At 34.5% G+C, this 24894-nt stretch overlaps 4 protein-coding genes and 1 pseudogene across 11 annotated transcripts; 4 read left to right on the top strand and 1 right to left on the bottom strand.

The window, feature by feature from the left end:
• The first annotated feature begins 2551 nt into the window (after nt 1-2551).
• On the top strand, nt 2552-10598 carry LOC149497277 (Calmodulin-binding transcription activator protein with CG-1 and Ankyrin domain). Of its 2 annotated transcripts, none has more exons than XM_089719030.1 (13): nt 2552-2930; nt 3109-3234; nt 3329-3444; nt 4173-4261; nt 5196-5241; nt 5634-6111; nt 6630-6748; nt 6970-7042; nt 7152-7378; nt 8154-8836; nt 9045-9627; nt 9855-10145; nt 10295-10598. In XM_089719030.1, the coding sequence occupies exons 1-13, from the start codon at nt 2918-2920 to the stop codon at nt 10385-10387; spliced, it is 2937 nt and encodes a 978-aa protein (XP_089575156.1). In that variant the 5' UTR covers nt 2552-2917; the 3' UTR covers nt 10388-10598. The 2 variants fall into 2 exon arrangements, with proteins under 2 accessions (XP_089575156.1, XP_089575155.1); XM_089719029.1 differs by having other exon boundaries at nt 2553-2930; nt 6970-7057.
• Nucleotides 10599-11148: 550 nt separating this feature from the next.
• LOC149497278 (uncharacterized) lies at nt 11149-12569 on the top strand. The gene is made up of 2 exons (XM_089719031.1): nt 11149-11442; nt 11800-12569. The coding sequence occupies exons 1-2, from the start codon at nt 11320-11322 to the stop codon at nt 12271-12273; spliced, it is 597 nt and encodes a 198-aa protein (XP_089575157.1). The 5' UTR covers nt 11149-11319; the 3' UTR covers nt 12274-12569.
• A 767-nt stretch (nt 12570-13336) lies between these two features.
• On the top strand, nt 13337-18699 carry LOC149497279 (uncharacterized). The gene is made up of 14 exons (XM_089718793.1): nt 13337-13486; nt 13588-13624; nt 13977-14037; nt 14371-14461; nt 14555-14610; nt 15659-15778; nt 15863-15906; nt 16505-16544; nt 16641-16775; nt 16952-17051; nt 17154-17223; nt 17638-17758; nt 18015-18140; nt 18260-18699. The coding sequence occupies exons 2-14, from the start codon at nt 13590-13592 to the stop codon at nt 18383-18385; spliced, it is 1125 nt and encodes a 374-aa protein (XP_089574919.1). The 5' UTR covers nt 13337-13486; nt 13588-13589; the 3' UTR covers nt 18386-18699.
• A 193-nt stretch (nt 18700-18892) lies between these two features.
• On the bottom strand, nt 18893-19693 carry LOC149497280 (RNA cytidine acetyltransferase 2-like; annotated as a pseudogene).
• A 366-nt stretch (nt 19694-20059) lies between these two features.
• LOC149497281 (uncharacterized) lies at nt 20060-24627 on the top strand. 7 transcript variants are annotated; one of them, XM_089718788.1, is made up of 13 exons: nt 20103-20238; nt 20340-20376; nt 20721-20790; nt 21111-21201; nt 21298-21903; nt 21992-22035; nt 22626-22665; nt 22762-22896; nt 23081-23180; nt 23283-23352; nt 23769-23889; nt 24138-24263; nt 24370-24627. In XM_089718788.1, exons 6-13 carry the CDS (start codon nt 22028-22030, stop codon nt 24496-24498), a joined length of 729 nt encoding a protein of 242 aa, XP_089574914.1. In that variant the 5' UTR covers nt 20103-20238; nt 20340-20376; nt 20721-20790; nt 21111-21201; nt 21298-21903; nt 21992-22027; the 3' UTR covers nt 24499-24627. The 7 variants fall into 7 exon arrangements, with proteins under 7 accessions (XP_089574915.1, XP_089574916.1, XP_089574914.1 ...); XM_089718789.1 differs by having other exon boundaries at nt 20060-20146; nt 21298-22035; XM_089718787.1 differs by having other exon boundaries at nt 21298-22035.
• Nucleotides 24628-24894: the final 267 nt, after the last annotated feature.

The raw sequence follows: 24894 nt of genomic DNA on the forward strand, positions 1-24894 counted from the left end.
TTGGAGGGACACTTTTTTTTTTTTTTGAGCTTGGGCTTCTCATAGGCCAATTGGGGAGAACTAGGCTCAGCCCATTCTATTGGATGATTAGTGGATGTATTTGATTTATGTGCTTGAGCCCATGCAATTAGATAATTAGTGGATGTATTATTATAGGGTCAATTAATTTATATTTATATTCTCTGAATTTCTTAATTTTCTATTGGTGTCTAGAGGAAAAAGAAATTGGAACTAAATATATAAACTATTAAAAAGTTATTTTCAGGCTAATAATCTGAATTAAGGCAATTTGTTTTTCACTAATTCACCATATTGTTCATTCAAACTTCAAGAAAGTCTACTTTTAAGTGATTAAGCTATCGCGTTTATTCTTAACAACGTGTTTATTGACTCTTTCAACGCCGATAATAGCTCAGTTTGTTGGCATCGGTCGATAATTGGAAAAGGCAATGGAATTGGCCGGTGACTTAAAGATAGTGATTTGAGGGTGAGTTGAGGTTTCTTGGTTCAGTGAGTAAACTGATTTTCTATCACTGAACAAGATGGCTTTTGAATATTGATTTTTGTGGCTGGATTGGAGATTGGAGATTCACGGGTAAACTGTTTAAGAGATTGGGTTGTTAGCCAAAATAATAAATGAAGGTCAAAAGAGATAATTTTTATAAAGTTCACGTGATATTCGATTTAAATATTTTAAAAATTTTTGTTCTCGCCAATTGCCACTTGTAAAAAAAGTGAAATTCATTATTATACATTCAACCGTTTGAGTGTCAGTTTACAAAACATTTAATGCAAAATTTAAAAGATTTATGCACTTAATCACTAATAATTTTTGTTCAGACACTGCGATAAAAAAAAAAAATACAAAAGCACCAAAAATATAATTACCCTTTCGTAAAAGAAAAAACCTACTTTGTTTTTCAAAATTTGGTACTGCATGCTTCTCTCGTTCTAGTCTATATCCTAATAATGAAATGAACAAACACCAGGTACAAATGCTAGTCTAATTTGATTCTTGCACGCATGTGGAAACCTCTTGTGGTCTTGAATATTCCTGTTTTACGATAAAGATTGAATGGGGGAATCTCCACCTTTAGCACGTGCCGTTTTCTACAAGTACCAAACCCAATTTTGAAAATAGAGAACTTGACGACAGATGTTAATTTAATTCAGCGGAATCAGCGGCTACGCCACAGTCGGTTTCAGTCCCAGAATCATAGGACTACATAGATGACGAAATTCCCTTCCAAAATCGCTTCCTCGCTGAGTTTAACATAAATACATAATTTAACCCCTTAATTTAAAAAAAAAAAAAATTATTTAGCACCGGTAAACTTTAAAATTGACATTCTGCTCTCTTAACTTTAATTTTTATAACAATTTTATGTCTCTTTTATATTAAAAATAATAATATTTAATATTTTTAAATTTTATATGTAAAATATTGATTTAGTAACGTGGTTAATTAAATCTTTAAAATAATAAATTTTCATTTTTCAACTTTACAATAAACAATAAATATTTAATCGATTTAATTTTACAAATTAAGATGTTTAATAAGTTAAATAAAATATTTAATAGATCTAATTTTATAAACTGAAGTGTTACAACAAATAAAAATATATAAGTAAAGTGCTATAAAATTTATCATAAAAAATAGAGTGATGAATTTGTGTATTTACTTAAGTCTAAAATCTCAAAATCCATGCTCTTATTTAATTATACGAATTGAGGGCGAGTTTTAAGTTAGTGGTGCATTTGGCTTAACAATAATATCGTTATTGGTTAAAAGATTTCATTATTAATCTAATTATTTGAAGAGATGAAATATATAGAATGTATTTTAAACAATTGAAGAAAAATATATTGGTTTACAAAGAATTATAATCGTTAGTTAATCACAAATTTATTCTAATATTAGCATAGCTATCAACACGATGCATTGTTTAGCGTCGGAAAATTGTCACCAAATTAAAATTACCAAGTTAATAACTAATCTCTTTATATTGGTCATTAATTACCAATTTAATTATTTTTTCATATTTATAATTAAAAATATATTTGAATTAGCTCGAATACTGAATTTTTCTTTAATTTTGATCCGTAATTAATTGAAAATTTTATTTTTGTAAACTAAATGAGTAGCAATTTCTGAATATTTATTTGGCAACGGTTCTACTGTAAATATTACTACCACTGTTATTGGGTTAACATTTGGTAATGGTTTTATTTTTACATTGGTAGGTTGCAACTTACATCAACCATTGGATGCTAATGAGGACCTAATCCAACGGCCAAGACTTTAAAGTTGAGAACAACTCGTCAGCGGACAAGTCAACCATTAGCGACAAATAAGTCAACACCACAGCACTCGAGCCTTTTGATTGACCTATACATTTCAAGGGACCGATACAAGGCTTCTTTAGTAATTTACAGGATACGAGCCTGTGACATGTGGATGTGGTTATCCATTTCAAATGCGAACCAATAGTATTCTGCCACTTCATTAGGTAAAAGTGATTCCCTTACACTTGCAAGCAGCAGATGACGATCCTTTCCAGGTTTCCACTTACTTGCCTCGTTTTTGTCTTCGTGTTCGCTCCACTGCCAAGTTCTTCAGACTTTCAAACTGTACGGCTCAAATTTGCAGTCAAACAAGTTTTCTTTTCTTTTTCTACCTGATTTGTTTTTCGCGCTTAGCTTCAACTGGTTCAAGTCTTCCTACCTGATCCGGCTCGAAGTCTGATCCAGAATCCTGCTTCGAGGACCGTGGTGTACGGTTTCAATCAGTAGCAGCACCGACACTTCAATTGGAACGGTGACCGGCTCTTTTTCGCACGTGTGCACCGAGTGAAGTGTCGTGAAATGAAGTGATTTCTCTGCAATTCATGCTGTGCTAAAATTTTGGGAATTCGATATGTCGCAGTCAGGTTAATAAGGAATGCTTTGCCAGTGTCAGTTTTTGTTCAGATTTTTTTTTTTTAAACAGTGGAACTTTTAGCGGTCTTTTTGGTGTCTGAAACTTTTAATCGTTTTATTTATCAGAAAGCCAAAGACGAATTTTGATTTTGCAGGCCTTTTTTACAGCCATTCATTTTTTGCTCTCAGGATATGATATTAAAGCTTTGGTTCAAGAAGCTCAAACACGATGGCTGAAACCTGTAGAAGTGCTTTATATATTGCAAAATCATGACAAGTACAAGATTACTCAGGAACCACCTCAAAGGCCAACTAGTAATTTTTAATTGAATTTCTGTATGATTTGGTTATTTTCTCTGTTATTGAAATCAGCTGTCTTATTAGTATTGCTCAATGGGTTTGCCATCAGGTGGATCTTTGTTTCTTTTTAACAAGAGGGTCCTTAGGTTCTTCCGAAGAGATGGTCACAGTTGGCGTAAAAAGAAGGATGGAAGAACTGTTGGGGAAGCACATGAACGACTCAAGGTTTGTTGCTTACGCATTTGCCATTCTTCTAATTAGCATTTCTTTAATAAGAAGCCAGACTCTTTTCATTTCTATTTGTTGGCACATTTAGTTCCATTTTATAAATTGCTTCAGTTTTGTTATATGAATTCTTAATATATCATTTTTATTGTATGTTGTGCAGGCTCGCCATAAATTTCAAATTTTTATGTGTAGTTTTGTTATTTTAAAAAAGCAGCTACTTGTTGAGAAACCAACCTGGCGGCATGCTCATTGTATTGAAATATTGAAACCCTTTTTTTTTTTGTTTTGTGCGGAAAAGCAAATTGAATAATGTCTGAAACCTTTCATCATTTTCTTCTATTTATGAGCATTTTACTCGACAACCATATTCGTACTCATAATGTTCCTGTTTCTTGTTTTTTCACCTTTCTGCATGATTGGCGCGTTGTAATTCAAAGCAAAAAATAGAAAGTCTAATTCATATTGCTGGTTAAATGGATATATGGAAATATCTGCCCACCATCACATGAATGTGCACCTTCCTGTAATGCCTGAATGAATTGCAAAAGAATCTAGCTCTTGATATGTTTATATTTTGAGCTAATATGTTCAAATAGTCCCCTATAAAATGAAATGCCTCTATCGGATAGGTCTAGTGGCTTAACATATGAATTGTATTCTATTTCATGCATTTTGTGTGTCTAGGTTGGAGTTCTACCTATTTGACTTTTTATTTGCGTGATTAGGTTGGAAATGTTGAAGCTTTAAATTGTTATTATGCACATGGAGAACAAAACCCAAATTTTCAGAGACGTAGCTACTGGATGCTGGACCCGTAAGTATATCTATATTCATGGGTGACTCTTTTTGCCATATACCTTTTAAGTTTCTCAATCTGGTAATCTTAGAGACTTCTTGACACCCTTATATAGTACTCACAATTGATATAAAAAACTTCACTTGGTACTATGAGACAATAGAATAATCAAAATTGTAGAATTTGCTGAATTATTAATTGATGATTATAGATAAAGAATGGAAAAAGATAGAAACGGTTGAATCACGAAGGTAGAACTCGAATTGTAAAACAAATGAGATAAATGTAGTAGAATATGATTTTGGCAAGATTAAGAGTTCCACTACGGATGATCCGCGCAACGATAAAGGTAGATGGCTAATTCACCATCTTGGCAAGTCACTCCAAAGATATAGCTTCACTCAAAATCCTTAAGAATCCACCAAAAGGGAGAGAGACAAATATAGAGAAACTTTACAACTTCTATTAATTTCAAAAACTCTTTAATTATAATAGATGGTAGTACCCCTATTTATGAACAAACCCAAATAACTAACTAGTAAATAAAAATCCTAAATAAAAAAAAATATCTGACCTTCCAAATAAACACACTTCCTAATTAATAAAGATCCTTATAACAATTATTTTAATTTTCCTATATTGAAAATCCATGTAAGGATCATATAAAATATGTCTAGATATTATCTTAAAGAACAAGAATTGAATTAAATAAGAAAACTAAACTTTATCACAATTATGTCTGCTCTTGTAGTCCCAAACACTGCTGAGTCACTAACTCAGTTGGTGAAATTGTGAGGTAGAAAGTGTTATGCAGGTAAAGGGGAAAAAAAGTTTATCTTAAATTATCCACTGAGTTATACTCCATTATATTAAATTTTACATTGCAGTGAACAAGTTAAGTTGTTGATAATGTAATAGGCTGTATCTGCTCACGTTTTACTCCTTTTGGCAGGGCATACGAGCACATTGTTCTTGTTCATTATAGAGAGATTAGTGAGGTAAGTTTCTAGAACCAGAAAGTGAAAATGGAAGAGTTCATGGTATCGTTTGGCCATTGTATACATCCTGTTTTCTAGAACTGTGATAACCATGGAACTATAACACATTGATTAAATTGCAAAATCCCTTGAACTCTGATCTAATTATATCACCATTTTTCTCTGCCCCTTGAAAATTTCATCCTCCCATCACAAAATTTTAGGATTTTTATCTACTGCTGCATTTGGATGAATCCCCTATGACCCAGTAATTTCTCTTTGTGGGAAAACATTCACTTCTTTGCCTCTAACTTTGTATCAAATAAATTTTTATAATTCAACCATTTGCAATAAGACTAGTGCCGCATAGATTGAGTTTCAATCAGTTTGCATGGTAACATTTATGTCTACAGGGAAAATCCACTTCTGGGTCTGCTGCACAGTTATCACCAGGGTCCTCTTCTATTTTCAGTCCGAGTCCAACATCATATGCTACTCAGAATAGAGATTCCACCTCTGCAATTAGTGACCCATACCAAAATTCATCTAGTCCAGGCTCTATAGAAGTTACTTCAGAGATTGTCACCAAGGACAATGGATTAGACACTCCCGAAGATTTTACTAGTTCTGCGAAGGATGAAGTAAGTAAATTTTTGAGAAGGCTGGAGGAGCAATTGAGTCTGAATGAGGACAGCATCCAAGAAATTGATACATTCAGCAGTCAGAAAGGAGGCACAAATGATCCAGAACTTTTGGAATATGAAAGCGAAGTCTCCAAGAAGGATCCTAATTTGCTACATGGACAAGAATATATTCTAAATAATCAATACTATGGTGAGAATGTTGGGATGCAACTGCAGATCAAGAATCTTGTTCATCTTCAGGATGCAGGTTGTTTGTTATGTAATTTATATGGATTGAACACAATAAATGCGTGTTAATCATTTCTTCCCTTTTCTTAACTGTGTGTATGTTCGGATGGTAAATATTATATGTTTTCTCTTATTTCATATCTAAATTGAATAGTGTAACAATCGAAATGAGCATAATAGGTTGAGGCTTAAAATTTAGTTCTCTGATCATGTTGTTATATAGGCGAAACAGTATTAAGCTGTATAGGGGCTTTCAAGAAACCATTTACTATAGATGGAGAGTTTGTACATTCGGAATAATGCTGCTGCAATTTATGTCGTTTTCTAAAATTAACAATTTACTTTATCGAACATTAACCATTTCAGGGTGGTTAGGGACTAACATTATAGTGTTCTCTTGTACCTTGGCAATGTGGAATTTTGCTTAATCATGTCTCCTTTATTTTATTTTATTTTATTTTTTCTTTTGTTCATATCTAAATAAATAAAATGGGAAAGTATGCAACAAAGAGCTACTAATGCTTTTGTTCTTTATAGGTGATACTGGCATATACCACCAATCATATTCACAGGAGTATGCAGATGGAAGTAATGGATCTGTGTCTTTGAATGAAGTGTTGGGGTCCTGTAAAACTTCATCTGGTGAAGAGTATCAGGTGAAATATATAGATCTGGTGCCATTTATGATATCCTCTTAGATCAATTGTATGGTATTTGTACCAGCATACACTCCTCATCTTCAAAATCTTGTCTTAGTTCACTCTGTGTGCATGTGACACTGTATAATTTATTTTTGACCATTGTCAATTAATTCAGAATTCTGGGAGCCAGTCTCAGTATTTCTTTCTTAACAGTGATGTAGTAATGCTTGCAACAGGAAAAGCCCCAGCCTTCTTGGAGGGAAGCGGCTGAACAGAATGAGTACTCTCACTGGTTACATTTCAATGGAAGTAATGTCAAAAACCGTATGAATCCTTCTGCTCTTTTGGTAATTCACATTGTGACTATAAGCATCTTTTAAACTCTTTCTAATCTTTGGCATCCCTTTAACATTCCCAGCTTCAATATTGCTACCTCAAGAAGCTGAAAATTTTCAAGAAGTTCCTGCTTATGCTTCTGTCATGGAATCTCATGAAATCAATCCTGAGTACTATGCTATGCTTTATGACCGAGGTCAGCGTGGGGTTTCAATTGAACCAGATTCAAGTTTGACTGTTGCAGAGCAGCAGAAATTTACAATCGGTGAAATATCCCCAGAATGGGGTTATAGCACTGAGGCTACAAAGGTATATCTCATGAAATAGCATATTTTTTTTGTGACAACCTTGCAAGTCATCTAATGGAAAAGTGCTTATAGTTCCAATAATGGATCTGTTGTATAGTCTAAAGTACATGAACTCATTGCTCCAGTACTTTGTAGAACAGACTTATTTCAGTTTAGCGTTTTCTATACTCAATGAAGTGAATGTTACAAGTTAGAATCACTGAGCAGTATGTAATGGGGTGATCTGTAGTTGAATAGAAAGTCTATTCGGTCATCCTCTGAGTAGAAAATATTCACATTTAAAGCAGCACTCTTACCTGCCTGTACTTAATTGCTGTCAATCTCAATTGATGACCCCTGGTCCCCTAATCTCTGTCCCTAGGGTCTTAGGCTATTTGAAACCCTTACTGAACTCTATCCTTTCCTATAGTGGGCTGGGTTGAGAAGCCCAGTCCACCTTATTATGACCAGACATGTTTGAGAATTCAACTTGCAAAGATGATAATCTTCCAAGTTCCAACTAAGTTTCTTATTGATGCCATTTGCAATCCAGACAGCATCATTGCTGAGGATAGTCTTACTAAGAATAACTATATTTTTCTTTACATTTGATTATCTGCATAAAAGTTGCATTGAACTTTCAACCAATAGTTCCACTTTCCTTTCAATATAACTTTGATACTAGTATATGATACTTGGGCTTTTTCATATAGTTTCCTGATGCATCTGCTGTTTTGGTGAGTTTCCTGTAAATTAATTTCAATTTGCAAACTTTAAGACTTGGATTCTTGATGCAGGTCATCATTGTTGGAACTTTTCTCTGTAATCCATCAGAATCTACATGGACATGCATGTTTGGTGACACTGAGGTGCCTGTTGAAATAATTCAAGAAGGCGTTCTCTGCTGTGAAGCTCCTCCCCACCTTCCAGGAAAGGTCACTTTCTGTGTTACCTCTGGCAATCGACAGTCCTGCAGTGAGATCAGAGAATTTGAATATCGTCCTAACAGTAGCACTTGCGTTAACTGCAATGTAACCCAAACAGAAGTTGCTAAGAGTCCAGAAGAGTTGTTATTACTTGTCAGATTTGTGCAGATGCTTCTGTCCCAAACCTATTTGCAGAAAGAAGACAACACAGGGACAGGAATTCATCTACTGAGAACATTGAAAACCGATGATGATTCATGGGGTAGTATCATAGAGGCTCTCTTAGTTGGCAGTGGAACTTCATCTGACATTGTTGATTGGCTTCTGCAACAACTTCTAAAAGACAAATTGCAGCAGTGGCTTTCCTCCAAATCCCAGGAAAGACAAGATCAACCTAGCTGTACCTTGTCCAAGAACGAGCAAGGGATCATACACATGGTTGCAGGGTTGGGCTTTGAGTGGGCCTTGAGTCCAATTCTCAGTCATGGAGTCAGTGTAAACTTCCGTGATATTAATGGATGGACTGCTCTTCACTGGGCTGCTCGTTTTGGAAGGTAAAAGTCAAAATCTGGTGTGTTTGCATATTTTTTATTTCTTATTTTTGGTTGGAGATTGCTAATACTCTGAATAGTCATGGAAGGGAGAAAGCAATCATGCTCCAAAGTCTTTTCATCCATCTCATCTTTGAATTAGTTATTTCTCATACAATCTGTTAGTAGATGTGAACAGGTTTTGAGCGGTATAAATTGTTTTGTCTCGCAGGGAAAAGATGGTTGCAGCTCTTTTGGCCTCTGGTGCATCAGCTGGGGCTGTCACGGATCCCACTTCACAAGATCCAATTGGCAGAACCCCAGCATCAATTGCTGCCAATAATGGGCACAAGGGACTTGCAGGTTATCTATCAGAGGTGGCACTAACTAGTCATCTTTCATCCCTTACAATAGAAGAAAGTGAGCTTTCTAAAGGATCTGCTGAGGTTGAAGCTGAGAGAACTGTAGATAGCATCTCAAAGGATAATTTTTCTGCCAGTGAAGACCAGGTTTCACTTAAAGGTATCTTGGCTGCTGTCCGGAATGCAACTCAGGCAGCTGCACGTATACAATCTGCTTTCAGAGCACATTCTTTCAGAAAGCGGCAACAGAGAGAAGCTTCTGCCTCTGATAATAGTATAGATGAGTATGGTGTCAATGCCAGTGATATTCGAAGGCTTTCAGCTATGTCGAAACTGGCCTTTCGTAACACGCGTGATTACAATTCGGCTGCTTTATCTATTCAGAAGAAATATAGAGGATGGAAAGGTCGCAAGGATTTTCTAGCATTGCGACAGAAAGTGGTGAAGATACAGGTACTGGTTTTTTTCTTTCTATTATCTCCTACTTTCTTCTTTCTATTTACTTGTAAAAATATCAATATATGTTTTAAATTGAGATTTCTTTCATACTTCAATAACCCTGCTGTAGACAGAGCATTTGCTTGTATCAACTTGCACAATCAATGAGCCATGGATTGTAGCATGTTATTTTGAGAGATACTTATGCTGTGGATTAATTTTTCACATCTCTTTTTGGGCAGGCTCATGTGAGAGGCTATCAAGTTAGGAAGCAGTACAAGGTAACTTGGGCTGTTGGAATTCTAGAAAAGGTTGTGCTACGATGGAGACGCAAAGGAGTTGGTTTGAGAGGTTTCAGGCATGATGCAGAACCCATTGATGACAGTGAAGATGAAAATATTCTCAAGGTATTCCGCAGACAAAAAGTTGATGCAGCTATCGACGAGGCTGTTTCACGAGTCCTGTCAATGGTTGATTCTGCAGATGCACGTCAACAATATCATCGGATGCTTGAACGTTACCGCCAAGCCAAAGTAAGTTGATCATCAAACTTTTCATTGACATGGAATTTTAGAAACATCTTATGGACTATAATCCAATTGGTTGACGAGTTATCTACGCGTATTGTCACTGAGCATCTAATGATGTGCACTACATGTGCGTTATTCAACCATTCTTGCAGGCTGAGCTTGGCGAGACAAGTGAAGCAGCTGCAGAAACTTCTTTGACTGATTTTTCTGATATGGAAAACGACGATGTATACCATTTCCAGTAGGAGCAGCGTCTAACATTCTAACTTTTGTTCCATCTCCTTAACCAATCTTGAGGTGCCTTTTTCAGGGTTCTGGATCCAGTTTGTGTATAAGTATAATAGCCTACATTTACAGTTACAGTTTATTAGAAATGATTTGCACATATTCCATATCAATGCTGTAAAAATGCTTGTAATTGCTGTAAATTTATTTTACAAGGTTGGTTTAGTTTCACATGCGGACTTTGGTATCATGAACGACCAAAGGTACCTTGTTAGGATCTGTTGAATTTTTTTTTCTGTTTGGCAGCTGAGAATATCAGAGAAAGAGAGGGAAAGAGGGAGAGAGAAGGGAAACAGATTTATAGACAGACAGACAGAATTGAGAGAAAAATATTGTAGTATAATTTGATATTCCTAAAATCAATTGCAGTATTTAGTCTCTATATCAACTAACAATAAAGATAGGTCCAATAAATCAAACCCAATTACAATGCTGATGTGTATTTACAATTGAAATCAGTATATGATTATACTTGTGAATGAGAGGAATAATTTTTATGAATAGATTTTTATTATTTTTAATTGAGGCTGGAGGCACATTGCAGCTCTGCATAAATAGTTACTAATATTAATAATTATAAAAATTCTATCAAAAAACTGAAAATGATAATAATTATATTCTGTATACCATAAGCAATCAACCCGTTCCGATAGATAGGACAAAAAAAAAAGGACTAATATAAAATAGTTTGCAAAATGTCAAGTAGGAAAGGATAAAAAAGCTAGAGACGGCGTGACGTTTGAACAGTTGTTCCGCGTGGCCATGTCACCGTCTCCACCAAGATAAGCTTTGGCAATGGAGAGAGAATGGAGAAGTTTTTGACTTCAATTGATTTGCTGGCTCTGTTATTGCGTGTCATATTCTCTTCATCTATAGCCGACCGATCACAATAATGTCCATGGATTCAACTCATAAGTTGGAGCTCGTCGATAAGGCAATTCAAAAACTCTTAGCAGAGAAGAAAAACAAACAAGATGATACTGATCAGCTTCTCCTCTCCAGATTACTTTCTGAGGTAAACATTATTGTTCTTTCATTGTCCAGGAGAATCTAATATCATTCGGTTATTTGATAAAATTATGGCTTCTGTACATTATTTGTGCGTTGATTGATTAGTCTGAACTTCACGAGTTCTTTAATGGTTTGTTTTTCTGCTTGAGAAATTGGTTTTCTCCGCCGTGGGCGGTTGTTTTGTCAGATGCAAAAACAGAGATTCCGAGAGCTGCGGCGACGTTTCTATTAATTTTTATAAGACTTGATTAGTTCCATATCTCTTGTTTAATTCATCAATTACATTCACTTTAATTTCCAGCTTATACTATTCCTTCAAGATTTGAATTAAAAGTTTGTGTAATCTCTACTTTATTGCCAGTTAGAAATGCTGAAAGAGGGCATTTCAGTTAACCAATCTGATGTATCGATTGATCAAGAAAAGGCAAATTCTCCTTCAGCTGATGAAGAAAGGTTCAAAGAACATAAAAATGGTAGCAGCAGTGAAATTATAGCAGAAGAGATTGTGAAGGAGCTAAAAATCGTGAAGAGACAGAATATGGTGACTCACTGTCTTCTTTCAGCTGTTATTGTTCTAACTTTAGCCTGGCAAATATCTGAGGTTTCCCTCATTTTGAAATTTAAAGATGGATTGAGTCACCCATTTAAGTCCTTTGGAAGTATGGTTTTTGGAATGTTCAGATTTCCTGGAAGAAAAGCACAAGATGGAGACAAACAACAGCAGGAAGAAGGATCTTCTTCTAGACCTTCTGTTCATATGCCTGAGCTTCCCCATCCGCATATGCCAGAGTTACCGCATGTTGATTTAGGCTTAAATGGTCATGACAGGAAATGATAATGATAGGATTTGTATTGGGCTTCAAAATGGAAAGAACAAGGGAAGAAAAATGTGCTATTTTGCTGGAATAATTTGGAAATGTCCAAAGGCATAGTAAAAGTAGCGTTTTTTTTAATGTTTCAGTTGAAATTTTTGAAAATAAAATGTAGCATATGGCTTGTGGTGCTGGTGCACAATTTTTTTTTTTTTTTTTTTTTTTTTTATTTTTATGAACACAGTTTTCATTTTTCATGTCATGTAATTAATTTGTTAATTTATACTTTTTTAGGAATACCCATTCTCTATTTAATTAATTTGTTAATTTATACTTTTTTTAGAAATACCACATACAAATAAATATTTTGCGCCATTCATGAAATATGTTAACAAGCATGTGACTCGCTCACTAGATAAGTCAATAGTAAACAGGAAAAACTTGGGCTCTGAAACTTGAAGGTATTGCTCTTTTTCTTTTTCTTTTGACAATGGAGAACCAGAAGGTTCTATCTACTTGAATCACTAAGGAGAAAAACGACGTCTGAATACCGTAATTTGAATGCTTAAAGTGTTTTCCTACGCTTTAAGTCGGCTATTCTACCTACGGGTAACCCAAGCTTTGTAAAAAAATCGAAAATCAACTAAATCTAATTATTTTCTATTTTTATTCAGTTATTAATTTTCGGTTTTCACTCTTGAATCAATTATGGCAAGACACTTATGTTTTTGAGTAAATTTGAACCGATGTGTATTGAACGATGAAACATACTTTAATTATAAAAAAAAGATTATTTTCGGTACACATTTCCATTTTGTTTGTACAATACTCTTTCAACTAATCTTAATAGATAACGAGAGAATATAAATAAATCGAGCCGAATTAAATTAAATTCTAAATTAGACTTTAGCCGGATTTTTCACATAATCGAAATTATAATGTAACTGGGCTTAACAAATAGAAAGTTCGAGAATATTCAAGACCCATAAGTTTTTTTTGGTTTAAAGTAGTAAAAGAAAGGATATTTAAGTAAATTTATTCTCAGCCATGCACCTGTGGCGGTTACAACAGATTAATAACCGAGAGAGAAGTTTCTTATCCACGCTCATATTACATATACAGCTGGTAGTGCCATTGTTTGCAGGTACAGTTCTCGTCAGTGTTCACTCTCCCTTCATTTTCTTGTTTCTCAAAGAAATCACTTGCAGCGTCAGCTTCGTCTCTCTCATTTTACTGGTTTGAGAACTAAGTCCATCTTCTTCATGCTCGTTCTCTATTCATTGCGTATGATAAACCGCATTTATAGTTTGTTTATATGTTCTTTCTTTTTTCAACAGAAATGGCGGACGATAGAGTTCCAGTTCCTGATAAGCAGTGAGTTGTTTTTTTTTTTCTGATATATTTACTGCTATGTCTCTCGCTTCTCGTTTTTGCATTTACTGGATCAAATGATGCGTTATAGCCTAGGTTTTTTAGTCTTAAATTTTTAAGTCGCCATCGGTAAAAGAAGAGACACAGAGGTCTACAGAAATCGTGTTTTTCATGGAGTCGGAGTTGAGGTTCAATATATGAGTCTACAAAACGCTTGTTTTGGCTTTAATCTTTCGTTTTTAGGGGTTCTTACTCAAGAACTCACGTGTGCATTAATCTTGTGGATTTGATTTCTCCTAACTACCTTTGGTGGTGCTTATAATATGCTTTTTAATTTGTTCCTTGGCGCTTTCAGGCTTTGCCTGTATGAAGTTGATCTCTCTCAGCTGTTCTCAGATGGAGATCTCAACCGAAAGGTATCTCTGGTGAGCGGATTTCACGTTCTATATATATCTTGGTCTGTTTGTTTTAAATATCCGCGTTTCACATTTCTTTATGCCTAGTTTTTCTTTTTCTTTTTTTTTTTTTTTCCTGCTCTGTTTGGATTCTTCTTGAAAAAGTCTTTATCATATGTACATGTATACTAGCTTACCAAATTGCATGGACTGATTTTTTGTTGTCGTGCTTTTCCATATTTTAGCGTTTTTATTTGAAAAACAGAAAACCTCTGTTTGATTTTCTTTCGCTGTGGTAACTGAGATTCTCTGTTCTCTCTCCCTCTCGTATTTCTTTTCCGGACTCATAAAAAGTCGCTCGCTAGTATCAGCAACGACCGGCTTAACGAAAGCTACTTGAAGTCCTTCTCTAATGATACTAGGCGTCGCCTTTATGTGCTAACTGGTGAGTTATTGTTGTTAGTTCGATATACATAGATTGCACTAGTGTTGGTGATTAGTTTGATAAAGTTTTTTGTGCTTGTTTGTATTTGGCTAGATCCGATTGAGTCATGGAAGGAACGCGGTGACCCCACAGTGTACTGTGCCATTCAGGTTTTTCTGTTTGAGCCACTCAGTAGTTTATGGAATTGTATGATACATTACCTGCCTCCATTTCGGGAATCTCTCTATAGAATTTTCAGGAAATCAATTTGATGTTTAAATGAAAATTACTTGCATAGTTATTTAAGAAATTCTCTATGTTGACAATTAGAAAAGCGAATATGCCTTCATGTACATATTAGTTACATTTTGTAAATAAAATTCGTTAAAGGCTAGCTTGCTAAGGAAGCCTATTTACATGGTAATCGAATCTCCAATGATCTAGGAAATCCTTCCTTGCTCTTGTGATGCATTGTGCGCTCGACTCTTGAGCAACAATATTTTGATTTTTTTTAAAAATAAAAAAAAGGTGCGAGCTAGCACTTTTTTAAAGTATATCTGCTTCACGGGAGCCATAAAAGGAATTTAGATATCATATATGATTTCAGAAATATGTACTACCTAAAACGTATGCAATACTTTGTGTTGACTTTATTCTTTCCTGAATTTTTCAATTTGGGGATCTGGAAATTTCTCTTAGGGTGGATTGATGTAGGTGAATAAGCTGAATTGTTATGACCTCCCTAAGATTAATGCTTGTCTCACCCTGAGGAGAGCAGAGCGACTTATAGAGATCATCTCAGGTTCCTTAAAATTACTTCTACTTTGTAACTTTAAGCATAAGCTCTTTACCACATTAGTACATTTAATGCTTTCTGCTTTTATGGAAAGCATTTATGGAAAGGGCAACTAAGAATGGAGAAATGAGCTTAGTCATATATACATTTGTGTTGAGAATTCTGATAGCTAATTTCTCTTTACGATTGTAGTTCAAGAGGATTGACTTCATCATTTTGTGAGATATAATATCCTCAAACTATATATAGATATTTCTTTCTTTGTATTATGTCAAAGTCAAATTTAAAATACATTCTGACATAATGATTATTTTTCTCCCAGTTAATTTTATATATAAGGGTAAACTAGCTTGTTTCTATCTTCTTACGTGCCATACATTGTGGCCATACTATTTGGCACTGACTCATCATCTTGTCTCCAGGTACGCTTTGAAGTGAATATTAAGGACTCTTTCATAGGTTCTAGATTAATTCCATATTTTCCTCAACTGAAATCTAGATCCGTTGTGGGTGCTGAAATAATATGTCTATATGAGGCAAAGGTGATCCCTGTTCTTCACTTAGGTTTAGAATTCCAATAAAAGGTTGGCAAACGTGACAGGTTTTTCGTTCTGTTATATATTCAGGATGGAAATGGATATGTGTCGAAAGCATTGGATAGTTTGATAAGGTGATAAATATATTTATTTTTTTATTTGCCTTCTTTATCTATCCAAATAGAAATTATTCAGTCATTCATTTGAAATGAAGAAAATCTTTTGTTTGGAGTCAATATACAAATTGAATAAATACGTGAAATAGTGATGGGATGAGATAGTGTCATCCGTGTATAATAGACTATGATGCCCGGAAATGCATGGATCTATTGCCGATCTTAAATGTCTTTTTCCTTTATAAAGTTATATTTAAAATGTCATTTCTCCGGTTCTGTTTTCACATTTCCCATTCTACCCTAAACAATACATTTATATTTTCGAACTTCAAAATATATTTTACTATGAATATTTTTGATATTTAATCAATAGTTTTTGAAATTCGATTTGAGTGTCAATTTGCAAAACATCAAACAGGGAAAAGGCTACACGCTTTCTTAAATTACATAATCCATGCACTAGCACTTGGTGTATTTTATGGTATATATTGAGCAGCTTATTAACTCATTGCTGACATATCTATAAACAGGATTTGTTGCAGTGTATCCCTATTTTGAAATCAACTGTCTCATTTCATTTGCAGATCTCCTGAGATATGGTTTTATTTGTTTGCAGACTTTACGATGGAAAAGAAGTCATAAACCCCAAAAAATTGGTTATCCCTTTAAACTTCTTTCTAATCTAGCCCTATAATCTGTTTTATCCGATTTAAGATGTAATTGCTTACTTAAATTTGCAACTGATTGTATAGGATCTACTTTTCAGTCCAAGGAAGTACTGGACAAATAAGTTACATTATCTGAGGATCGACATTGCCTTGGATTTTAATGCAGTTATCCACTGGGAAGGATACGGTTTCTTTGCGTTGCTTGTGTGGGAGACTGGGGTATTGAAATACTTGATTAAGAATAAAAATCTGTTTAAGATATTCTTGTTTCAATATTTTATTTTTCTTCCAAGCAAAAAGAGTAATGATAGAGGATTAAAAGAAATTGATCTCTTATTATTATTATTATTATGAATGTCTCACAGTCTGTAGATTTTTATTTTTTAATGTATCAGCGTAAAACATATTCGCTTGTGATGTTTAGACCATTGCCTGATTATGAATTGGAGATTTCTGGAAATGATGAGAGGTGCTCTCTCCCTACCCTTGTTGAGCGTAAGTCTCATTCTAACCAAAATTTCTTTATATTTTCTCCCTTGCTTGCTGCATAACGATTGAAAAATGATCTTACTAGTTACATTAATGGCTCATTTATAGAATCCAGGAACATGTTCGTAGGACTACTGTCTTCAGATTTGAGTAACTTGGATCATGACCTCACAATGTGGTCAGTACTGAGGTCCCTTTAATGTTAAATTAATTTTTCGAAGCTGATCTAGCAGTCAGAAAGTTTCTGTTCAAATACTATTGGATCTGTGTGATTTTTCTTATGCTACTTGCCATCTTTTTATATTTATTTCTAAGCTAAATATTTTGTATGTTCATATAATCGTGTTTTAATTTTTGACCGTCAATGGTAGTTTATAAGGATCATTAACCCTTGTTTCAAAAAATTATGTATAGATTAGGTAGTTGTTTGTACTTTTAGTAGGTATGGACTAAATTCCATCAACCTTCGTATTACCCAGACGCTATTTAAGCAGATATATCGATGAAATATAAAGAGAGAAGTTCCATTCTAAGTTCCCTTAACTTATCATCTTTCTTAAGCTTTCTCTATCATTTCCTTACACAAATACAGGTTACTTGAGAGATTTTCTAGAATCATCCATGCCAAGAAACAGCCTCGTGACAAAATGTGGATACCCAGAGCCGAATTCGTTGATTTTTTAATAAGGTCTCGAGGGCAAGTGAATCCTGAGGTAAGTGCTAAGATGGTAAATACATCATAGACTGAACTATTAATTGTGAATTCTTGCATTTGTATGACATTCATGGGCATCGATAACCAACTTACCTTAAAAAAAAAAAAAAAAAAAAAAGACAACCTTAATCAGGAAAGGGTTTAATTAATGCTTTTCATGGGCACACTTTGAGTTCAAATAAGAGAAACATCTAAAGTATGGTCATCTTCCCATAACTGATATCTAATTAATTAAAGTCTACTATTTTTTGTAGCAAGAGAAGGTTGGACATTTGAACTTCGCTTTGGGCTATTTTACTGGTAAACTGCCAGTTGAATTTTCGGGTGATGAACAGGCTCCTGTGCTCTATCTGTTGCAAAATCGGGGTAACCTACCTCAGGTATATATATATTTAAATATTTTCCATCATCCATTTTGCACTCTAAAATCTAAAAACCTAATAATTAAAATGGTGCAAACATTAATTTGCTATGTTATGCTTTATTGATTGTTGAGCAGGATAATAATGCACTGTCCAGCCTCGCAAGTGCTCGTGAGAAAGTTGGTCGCTTTTACAAAACTTTACCTGCAAAGGTAGAGCCCCTCCTCTTTCCTTTTCGATGGAACAGAAAGCTGGACGGTTGAGTTGACAGTCTAATTAGCAGCAAACTTTCTGATCTAATGGCATCCATATCCATCAAGTCTGTTGCTCTTGGGAATTTGTTACTTGGCAATTCTTATACTAGTTTTTGATGCAGTAACTATGAGTAAACTTTTGGGTTTGGTTTTGTTCCTAAGCTTTTGGAGCAAGTTTTAATTTCACTTTCTGTGGCGGGTTGCCTGCTTGGGTACAATGGTAGCAGTTTCTTTCTACAAAAGAAGATTTCCTAGTATGTTATGCTGCCCTAGCCCCACTCATCTAATAAATAAATAAATGGGCAGAACCAACCATTAACAAATTTAATAGCATTGACTTTAAAAGAACAAGAATAGTTGGAAAACATCAGAAATTGGCAACCTTATCCATCACTTGAAGAAAAACAGAGAATGGCAAAAAAACTTCTGCCTATTTCTATTCAAATGAGAAAGATTCTATGATGGTCCAGTATTTGTTATATGCCATTATCATTAAGAGACTAAGAGTAGGGACAATCAGCAGACCATGACCATCGTGCACAGACTGGTAAATGAAGGGAGCGAAATAAGCAAAACCACCAAACCACCACCTTCTACAGTTTTAATAGTTCTTGCAAGAATTTTTGGTGTCAATGCTTCAAAATCCTACATAAAACATCACCAACAGATTAACAAATATACAACAATGAAAAATTTTATATCAAGAAAAGATAAAGAAATTGACCTGAAAAGTACACATGCCATATGTATTCCCAAGTATTCCTTCCGAATCCCTTTATAAGCGATAAAAAATTACTCTACTTTCAACAAACAAAGAAAAGGATCAGCCTTTTCAGCATCAAGGAGCCCCCTTTCCATTAGCTTCTTATAGCCTGCTTTGCACGTTTTTTCTTGTGGCTGAATCATAGAAGCATCATAATCAAACGAAACTTCTTTTACAACCACATTAACTGATACTTCCAAATGCCAAATGCCAAATGCAAAAATTTAAAATATGTACACCTAATGATGCAAAAAAAATAAAATTAAAAGAACCTGCTGAGTACCAATTTTTCCTTTTAGCATCACAAAACATCGGGTCTGGCTTTGATGACAGCCTTGCTCAACATGTAGTGGAGATTGACTATCTGCAACAAATAAAAACAAAAATAGATTTAAATAAAGTGGAAAAGAATATTTTAAAGCAAAGAAAACAAAAAGAAGTCAATAAACCTGGTCATGGGACTTGTCGCCAATAATAACAAACATAGACCGATGCCTAGTCTTTACTCCATTTATAATCAAGGTCCTAACGCGATCGTCAACTTTCTTCCTCATTTTGCACCTAATAACAACACCACAAACATACAAATAAATAATTTGCGCCATTTATTTATTACATATGTTAACAAGTAAATAATAGATTTGTGCGTTTCGGTTTTGCTTGCATACCCCGTTTCAACCCGCCTTGATAAGTAGGTCAGGGATGTGAACAGTTGTAATTGGGCCGGGCCGAGTTAAGTTAAAGTCTAAATTAGACTTCAGCCCAATTGTTCACGCAATCAAAATCATAACATAATTGGGCTAAACAAATAGAATGTTCAAGAATATTTAGTATTATTTCAGTAAACACAAGTTTTTGTTGCGTTTAAAGCAGTAAAAGAAAGGATATTTAAGTAAATTTCTTCTCAGCCATGCACCTGTGGCGGTTACAACAGATTAAGAACCGAGAGAGAAGTTTCTTATCCACGCTCATATTACGTATACAGCTGGTAGTGCCATTGTTTGCAGGTACATTTCTCGTCAGTGTTCACTCTCCCTTCATCTTCTTGTTTCTCAAAGAAATCACTTGCAGCGTCAGCTTCGTCTCTCTCATTTCACTGGTTTGAGCACCAAGTCCATCTTCTTCATACTCGTTCTCTATTCATTGCTTATGATAAACTGCATTTATAGTTTGTTTATGTGTTCTTTCTTTTTTCAACAGAAATGGCGGACGATAGCGTTCCAGTTCCTGATAAGCAGTGAGTTGGTTTTCTTTCTGATATATTGACTGCTGTGTCTTTCGCGTCTCGTTTTTGCATTTTACTGGATGAAATGATGCGTTTTAGCGTAGAGTTTGTAGTCTTAAAGTTATAAGTCAGCATTGGTAAAAGCAGAGACAGAGGTCTATATAAATCGCGTTTTTTATGGAGTCGGAGTTGAGGTTGAATATGAGTCTACGAAACGCTTGTTTTCGCTTTAATCTTTCGTTTTTAAGTGTCCTTATTCAAGAACTCACGTTTGCGTTAATCTTGTGGATTTGATTTCTCCCAACTACCTTCGGTGGTGGTTATATGCCTTTTAATTTGTTCCTTGGCGCTATCAGGCTTTGCCTGTATGAAGTTGATCTCTCTCTCCTGTTTTTAGAGGAAGATCTCAACCAAAAGCTCTCTCTGGTAAGCGGATTTCACATTCTATATATATCTTGGTCTGTTTGTTTTAAATATCCGCGTTTCACATTTCTTTATGCCCAGTTTTTTCTTTTTCTTTTTTTTTTCCTGCTCTGTTTGGATTCTTCTTGAAGAAGTCCTTATCATATATATATATATACGAGCTTACCAAAATTGCTTGGACAGATTTTTTGTTGTCGTGCTTTTTCATATTTTAGCGTTTTTATTTGAAAAACAGAAAACCTCTGTTTGATTTTCTTTCGCTGTGGTAACTGAGATTCTCTGTCCTCTCTCCCTCTCGTATTTCTTTTCCGGACTCATAAAAGTCGCTCGCTAGTATCAGCAACGACGTGCTTAATGAAAGCTACTTGAAGTCCATCTCTACTGATCCTAGGCGTCGCCTTTATGTGCTAATTGGTGAGTTATTGTTGTTAATTAGTTCGTTATACATAGATTGCAAAGTGTTGGTGATTAGTTTGATAAAGTTTTTTGTGCTTATTTTTATTTGGCTAGATCCAATTGAGTCATGGAAGGAAGGCGGTGACCCCACAGTGTACTGTGCCATTCAGGTTTTTTTATTTGAGCCACTTAGTAGTTTATGAAATTGTATGATACATTACCTGCCTCTATTCGGGAATCTCTCTATAGAATTTTGAGGAAATCAGTTTGATGTTTATGGAAAGGGCAACCAAGAATGCAGAAATGAGCTTAGTCATATATACATTTGTGTTAAGAATTCAGATAGCTAATTTCTCTTTACGATTGTAGTTCAAGAGGATTGACTTCATCATCTTGTAAGATATAATATCCTCAAACTGTATATACATATTTCTTCTTTGCATTATGTCAAAGTCAAATTTAAAACACATTATGACGTAATGATTTTTTTCTCCTAGTTAATTGTATATTTAAGGGTAAACTAGCTTGTTTCTGTCTTTTTATGTGCCATACATTGTGGCCATATTGTTTGGCACTGACTCATCTCGTCTCCAGATACGCTTTGAGGTGAATATTAAGGACTCTACAATTTTCATAGGTTCTACATTAATTCCATATTTTCCTCAACTGAAGAGTAAGACCGTTGTGGGTGCTCAAATAATATGTCTGTATCAGGCAAAGGTGATCCCTGTGCTTCACTCAGGTTTAGAATTCCAATAAAAAGTTGGCATATATACGTGACAGGTTTCCGCGTTCTATATATATTCAGGGGGGAAATGTATATGCTTCGAAAGCATTGGATAGTATGACAAGGTGATAAATATGTTTATTTTTTATTTGGCGTCTCTATCGATCCAAATAGAAATTATTCAGTCATTCATTTCTCATTTGAAATGAAGAAAATCTTTTGTTTGGAGTCAATATACAAGTTGAATAAATACATGAAATAGTGATGTGATGAGACAGTGTCATCCGTATATAATACACTATGATTCCCGGAAATGCATGGATCTATTTCCGATCTTAAATGTCTTTTTCCTTTATAAAGTTATATTTAAAATGTCATTTCTCTGGTTCTGTTTTCACATTTCCTATTCTATGCTAAACAATACATTTATATTTTCGAACTTCAAATATATTTTACTATGAATATTTTTGATATTTCATCAACAGTTTTTGAAATTCGATTTGAGTGTCAATTTGCAAAACATCAAACAGGGAAAGGCTACACGCTCTCTCAATTTGCATAAAGGTGTATTTTATGGTATGTATGTATTGAGCAGCTTATTAACTCATTGCTGACATATCTATAAAGAGAATTTATTGCAATGTATCCCTATTTTGAAATCGACTGTCTCATTTCATTTGTAGATCTCCTGACATATGGTTTTATTTGTTTGCAGACCTTATGATGAAAAAGAAGTCATAAATCCCAAAGAATTGGTTATTCCTTTAAACTTCTTTCTAATCTAGCCCTATAATCTGTTTTCTCCGATTTAAGATGTAATTCCTTACTCAAATTTGCACCTGATTGTATAGGATCTACTTTTCAGTCCAAGGAAGAACTGGACAAAGAAGTTACATTATCTAAGGATCGACATCGCCTTGGATTTTAATGCAGTTATCCGCTGGGAACGATACGGTTTCTTTCCGTTGCTTGTGTTGGAGACTCGGGTATTGAAATACTTGATTCTCAATAAAACTCTGTTTAAGATATTATTGTTTCAATATTTTATTTTTCTTCCAAGCAAAAAAAAAATATAAGGATAGAGGATTAGAGAGAAATTGATATCTTATTGTTATTATTATTATTATGAATGTCTCACAATCTATAGATTTTTATATTTTCGTGTATCAGAGTAAAACATATTCAGTTTTGATGTTTAAACCATTGGCTGATTATGAATTGGAGATTTCCAGAAATGATGAGATGTGCTCTCTCCCTACCCTTGCTGAGCGTAAGTCTCATTCTAACCAAAATTTCTTTTTGTTATCTCCCTTGCTTGCTGCATAACGATTGAAAACTGATCTTACTAGTTACATTAATGACTCATATATAGAATCCAGGAACATGTTCCTAGGACTACTGTCTTCAAATTTGAGTAACTTGGATCATGACCTCTCAATGAGGTCAGTACTGAGCTCCCATTAATGTTAAATTAATTTTTTGAAGTTTATCTAGCATTCAGAAAGTTTTTGTTCTAATATTATTGAATCTGTGTGTTTTTTCTTATGCTATGTGGCATCTTTTTATATTTATTTCTAAGTTAAATATGTATTTTGTATGTTCAAATAATCATGTTTCTAATTTTTGACCGTCAAATGGTAGGTTATCAGGAATGTTTAATCCTTGTTTCAAAAAATTGTGTATAGATTAGGTCGTTGTTTGTAATTTTAGTACGTATAAAATCCATCAACCTTTATATTACCCAGCTGCTGTTTGAGCAGACATATCGATGAAATATAAAGAGAGAAGTTCTATTCTAAATTCTCTTAATTTACCATCTTTCTTAAGCGTTCTCTATCATTTCCTTCTACAAATACAGGTTACTTGAGAGATTTTCTAGAATCATCCATGCCAAGAAACTGCCTCTTGACAAAATATGGAAACCCAGAGCCGAATTCGTTGATGCTTTAATAGGGTCGCGAGGGCAACTGAATCCTGAAGTAAGTACTAAGATGGTAAATACATCATAGACTGAATTATTAATTATGCAATTCTTGCATTTGTATGACATTCAAGCGCATCGAAAAAAACCAACTTACCTAAAAAAAAAAGGACAACCTTAATCCGGAAAGGTTTTAATTAATGTTGTTCATGGGCACAATATGAGTTCAAATAAGAGAAACATCTGACGTATGGTCATCTTCCCATAACTGATATCTAATTAATTAAAGTCTACCATTTTTTGTAGCAGGACAAGGCTGGACATTTGAACTTCGCTTCGGGCTATTTTACTGGGAAACTGCCAATTGAGTTGTCCGGTGATGAACAAGCTGCTTTGCTCTATCTGTTGCAAAATCGGGGTAACCTACCTCAGGTGTATATATTTTCCATCATCCATTTTGCACTCTAAAATCTAAAACCCTAATAATTAAAATGGTGCAAACGTTAATTTGTTCTGTTCTGCTTTATTGATTGTTAAGCAGGATAATAATGCACTGTCCAGCCTCGCAAGTGCTCATGAGAAAGTTGGTCGCTTTTACAAAACTTTATCTCCAGAGGTAGAGCCCCTCCTCTTTCCTTTTCGATGTAACAGAAAGCTGGGGAAATGAGTGAACAGTCTAATTAGCAGCAAAGTTGAAGTCGGTTTTGTTTTTGACTTGGATATTATACTTTTTGGTGCAGTATAACTGAGTAATTTTTTGGGTTCTGTTTCTAATTTTTGGGAACAACTAAATCAATGATAGCTGGTACTGATTAGTGCAACTAAATCAATGAAGCAACAGCCATTATTAACAGATATTAAAAATTAAATTGGATATCTCAAGCTGAGCGGTTAATTCCCGTTTGATTGCAAGTTCAATCAAACGCCAAACCCTTACACAAATATAATGTTTTAATGTTTAGAATTTGGATCCCAAAATCCAGAGCCTGAGGAAGTTAGGCTTAAATTTAATAACGTAAATTCACTTTAATCATATCTAGCACTAAACTCCACTCTTTCAGTT

The sequence above is a fragment of the Jatropha curcas genome, chromosome 3, assembly GCF_041381405.1.
Source record: "Jatropha curcas cultivar XTBG-Jc1 chromosome 3, XTBG_Jcur_1.0, whole genome shotgun sequence".
In the NCBI taxonomy this organism is placed as follows: Eukaryota; Viridiplantae; Streptophyta; class Magnoliopsida; order Malpighiales; family Euphorbiaceae; genus Jatropha; species Jatropha curcas.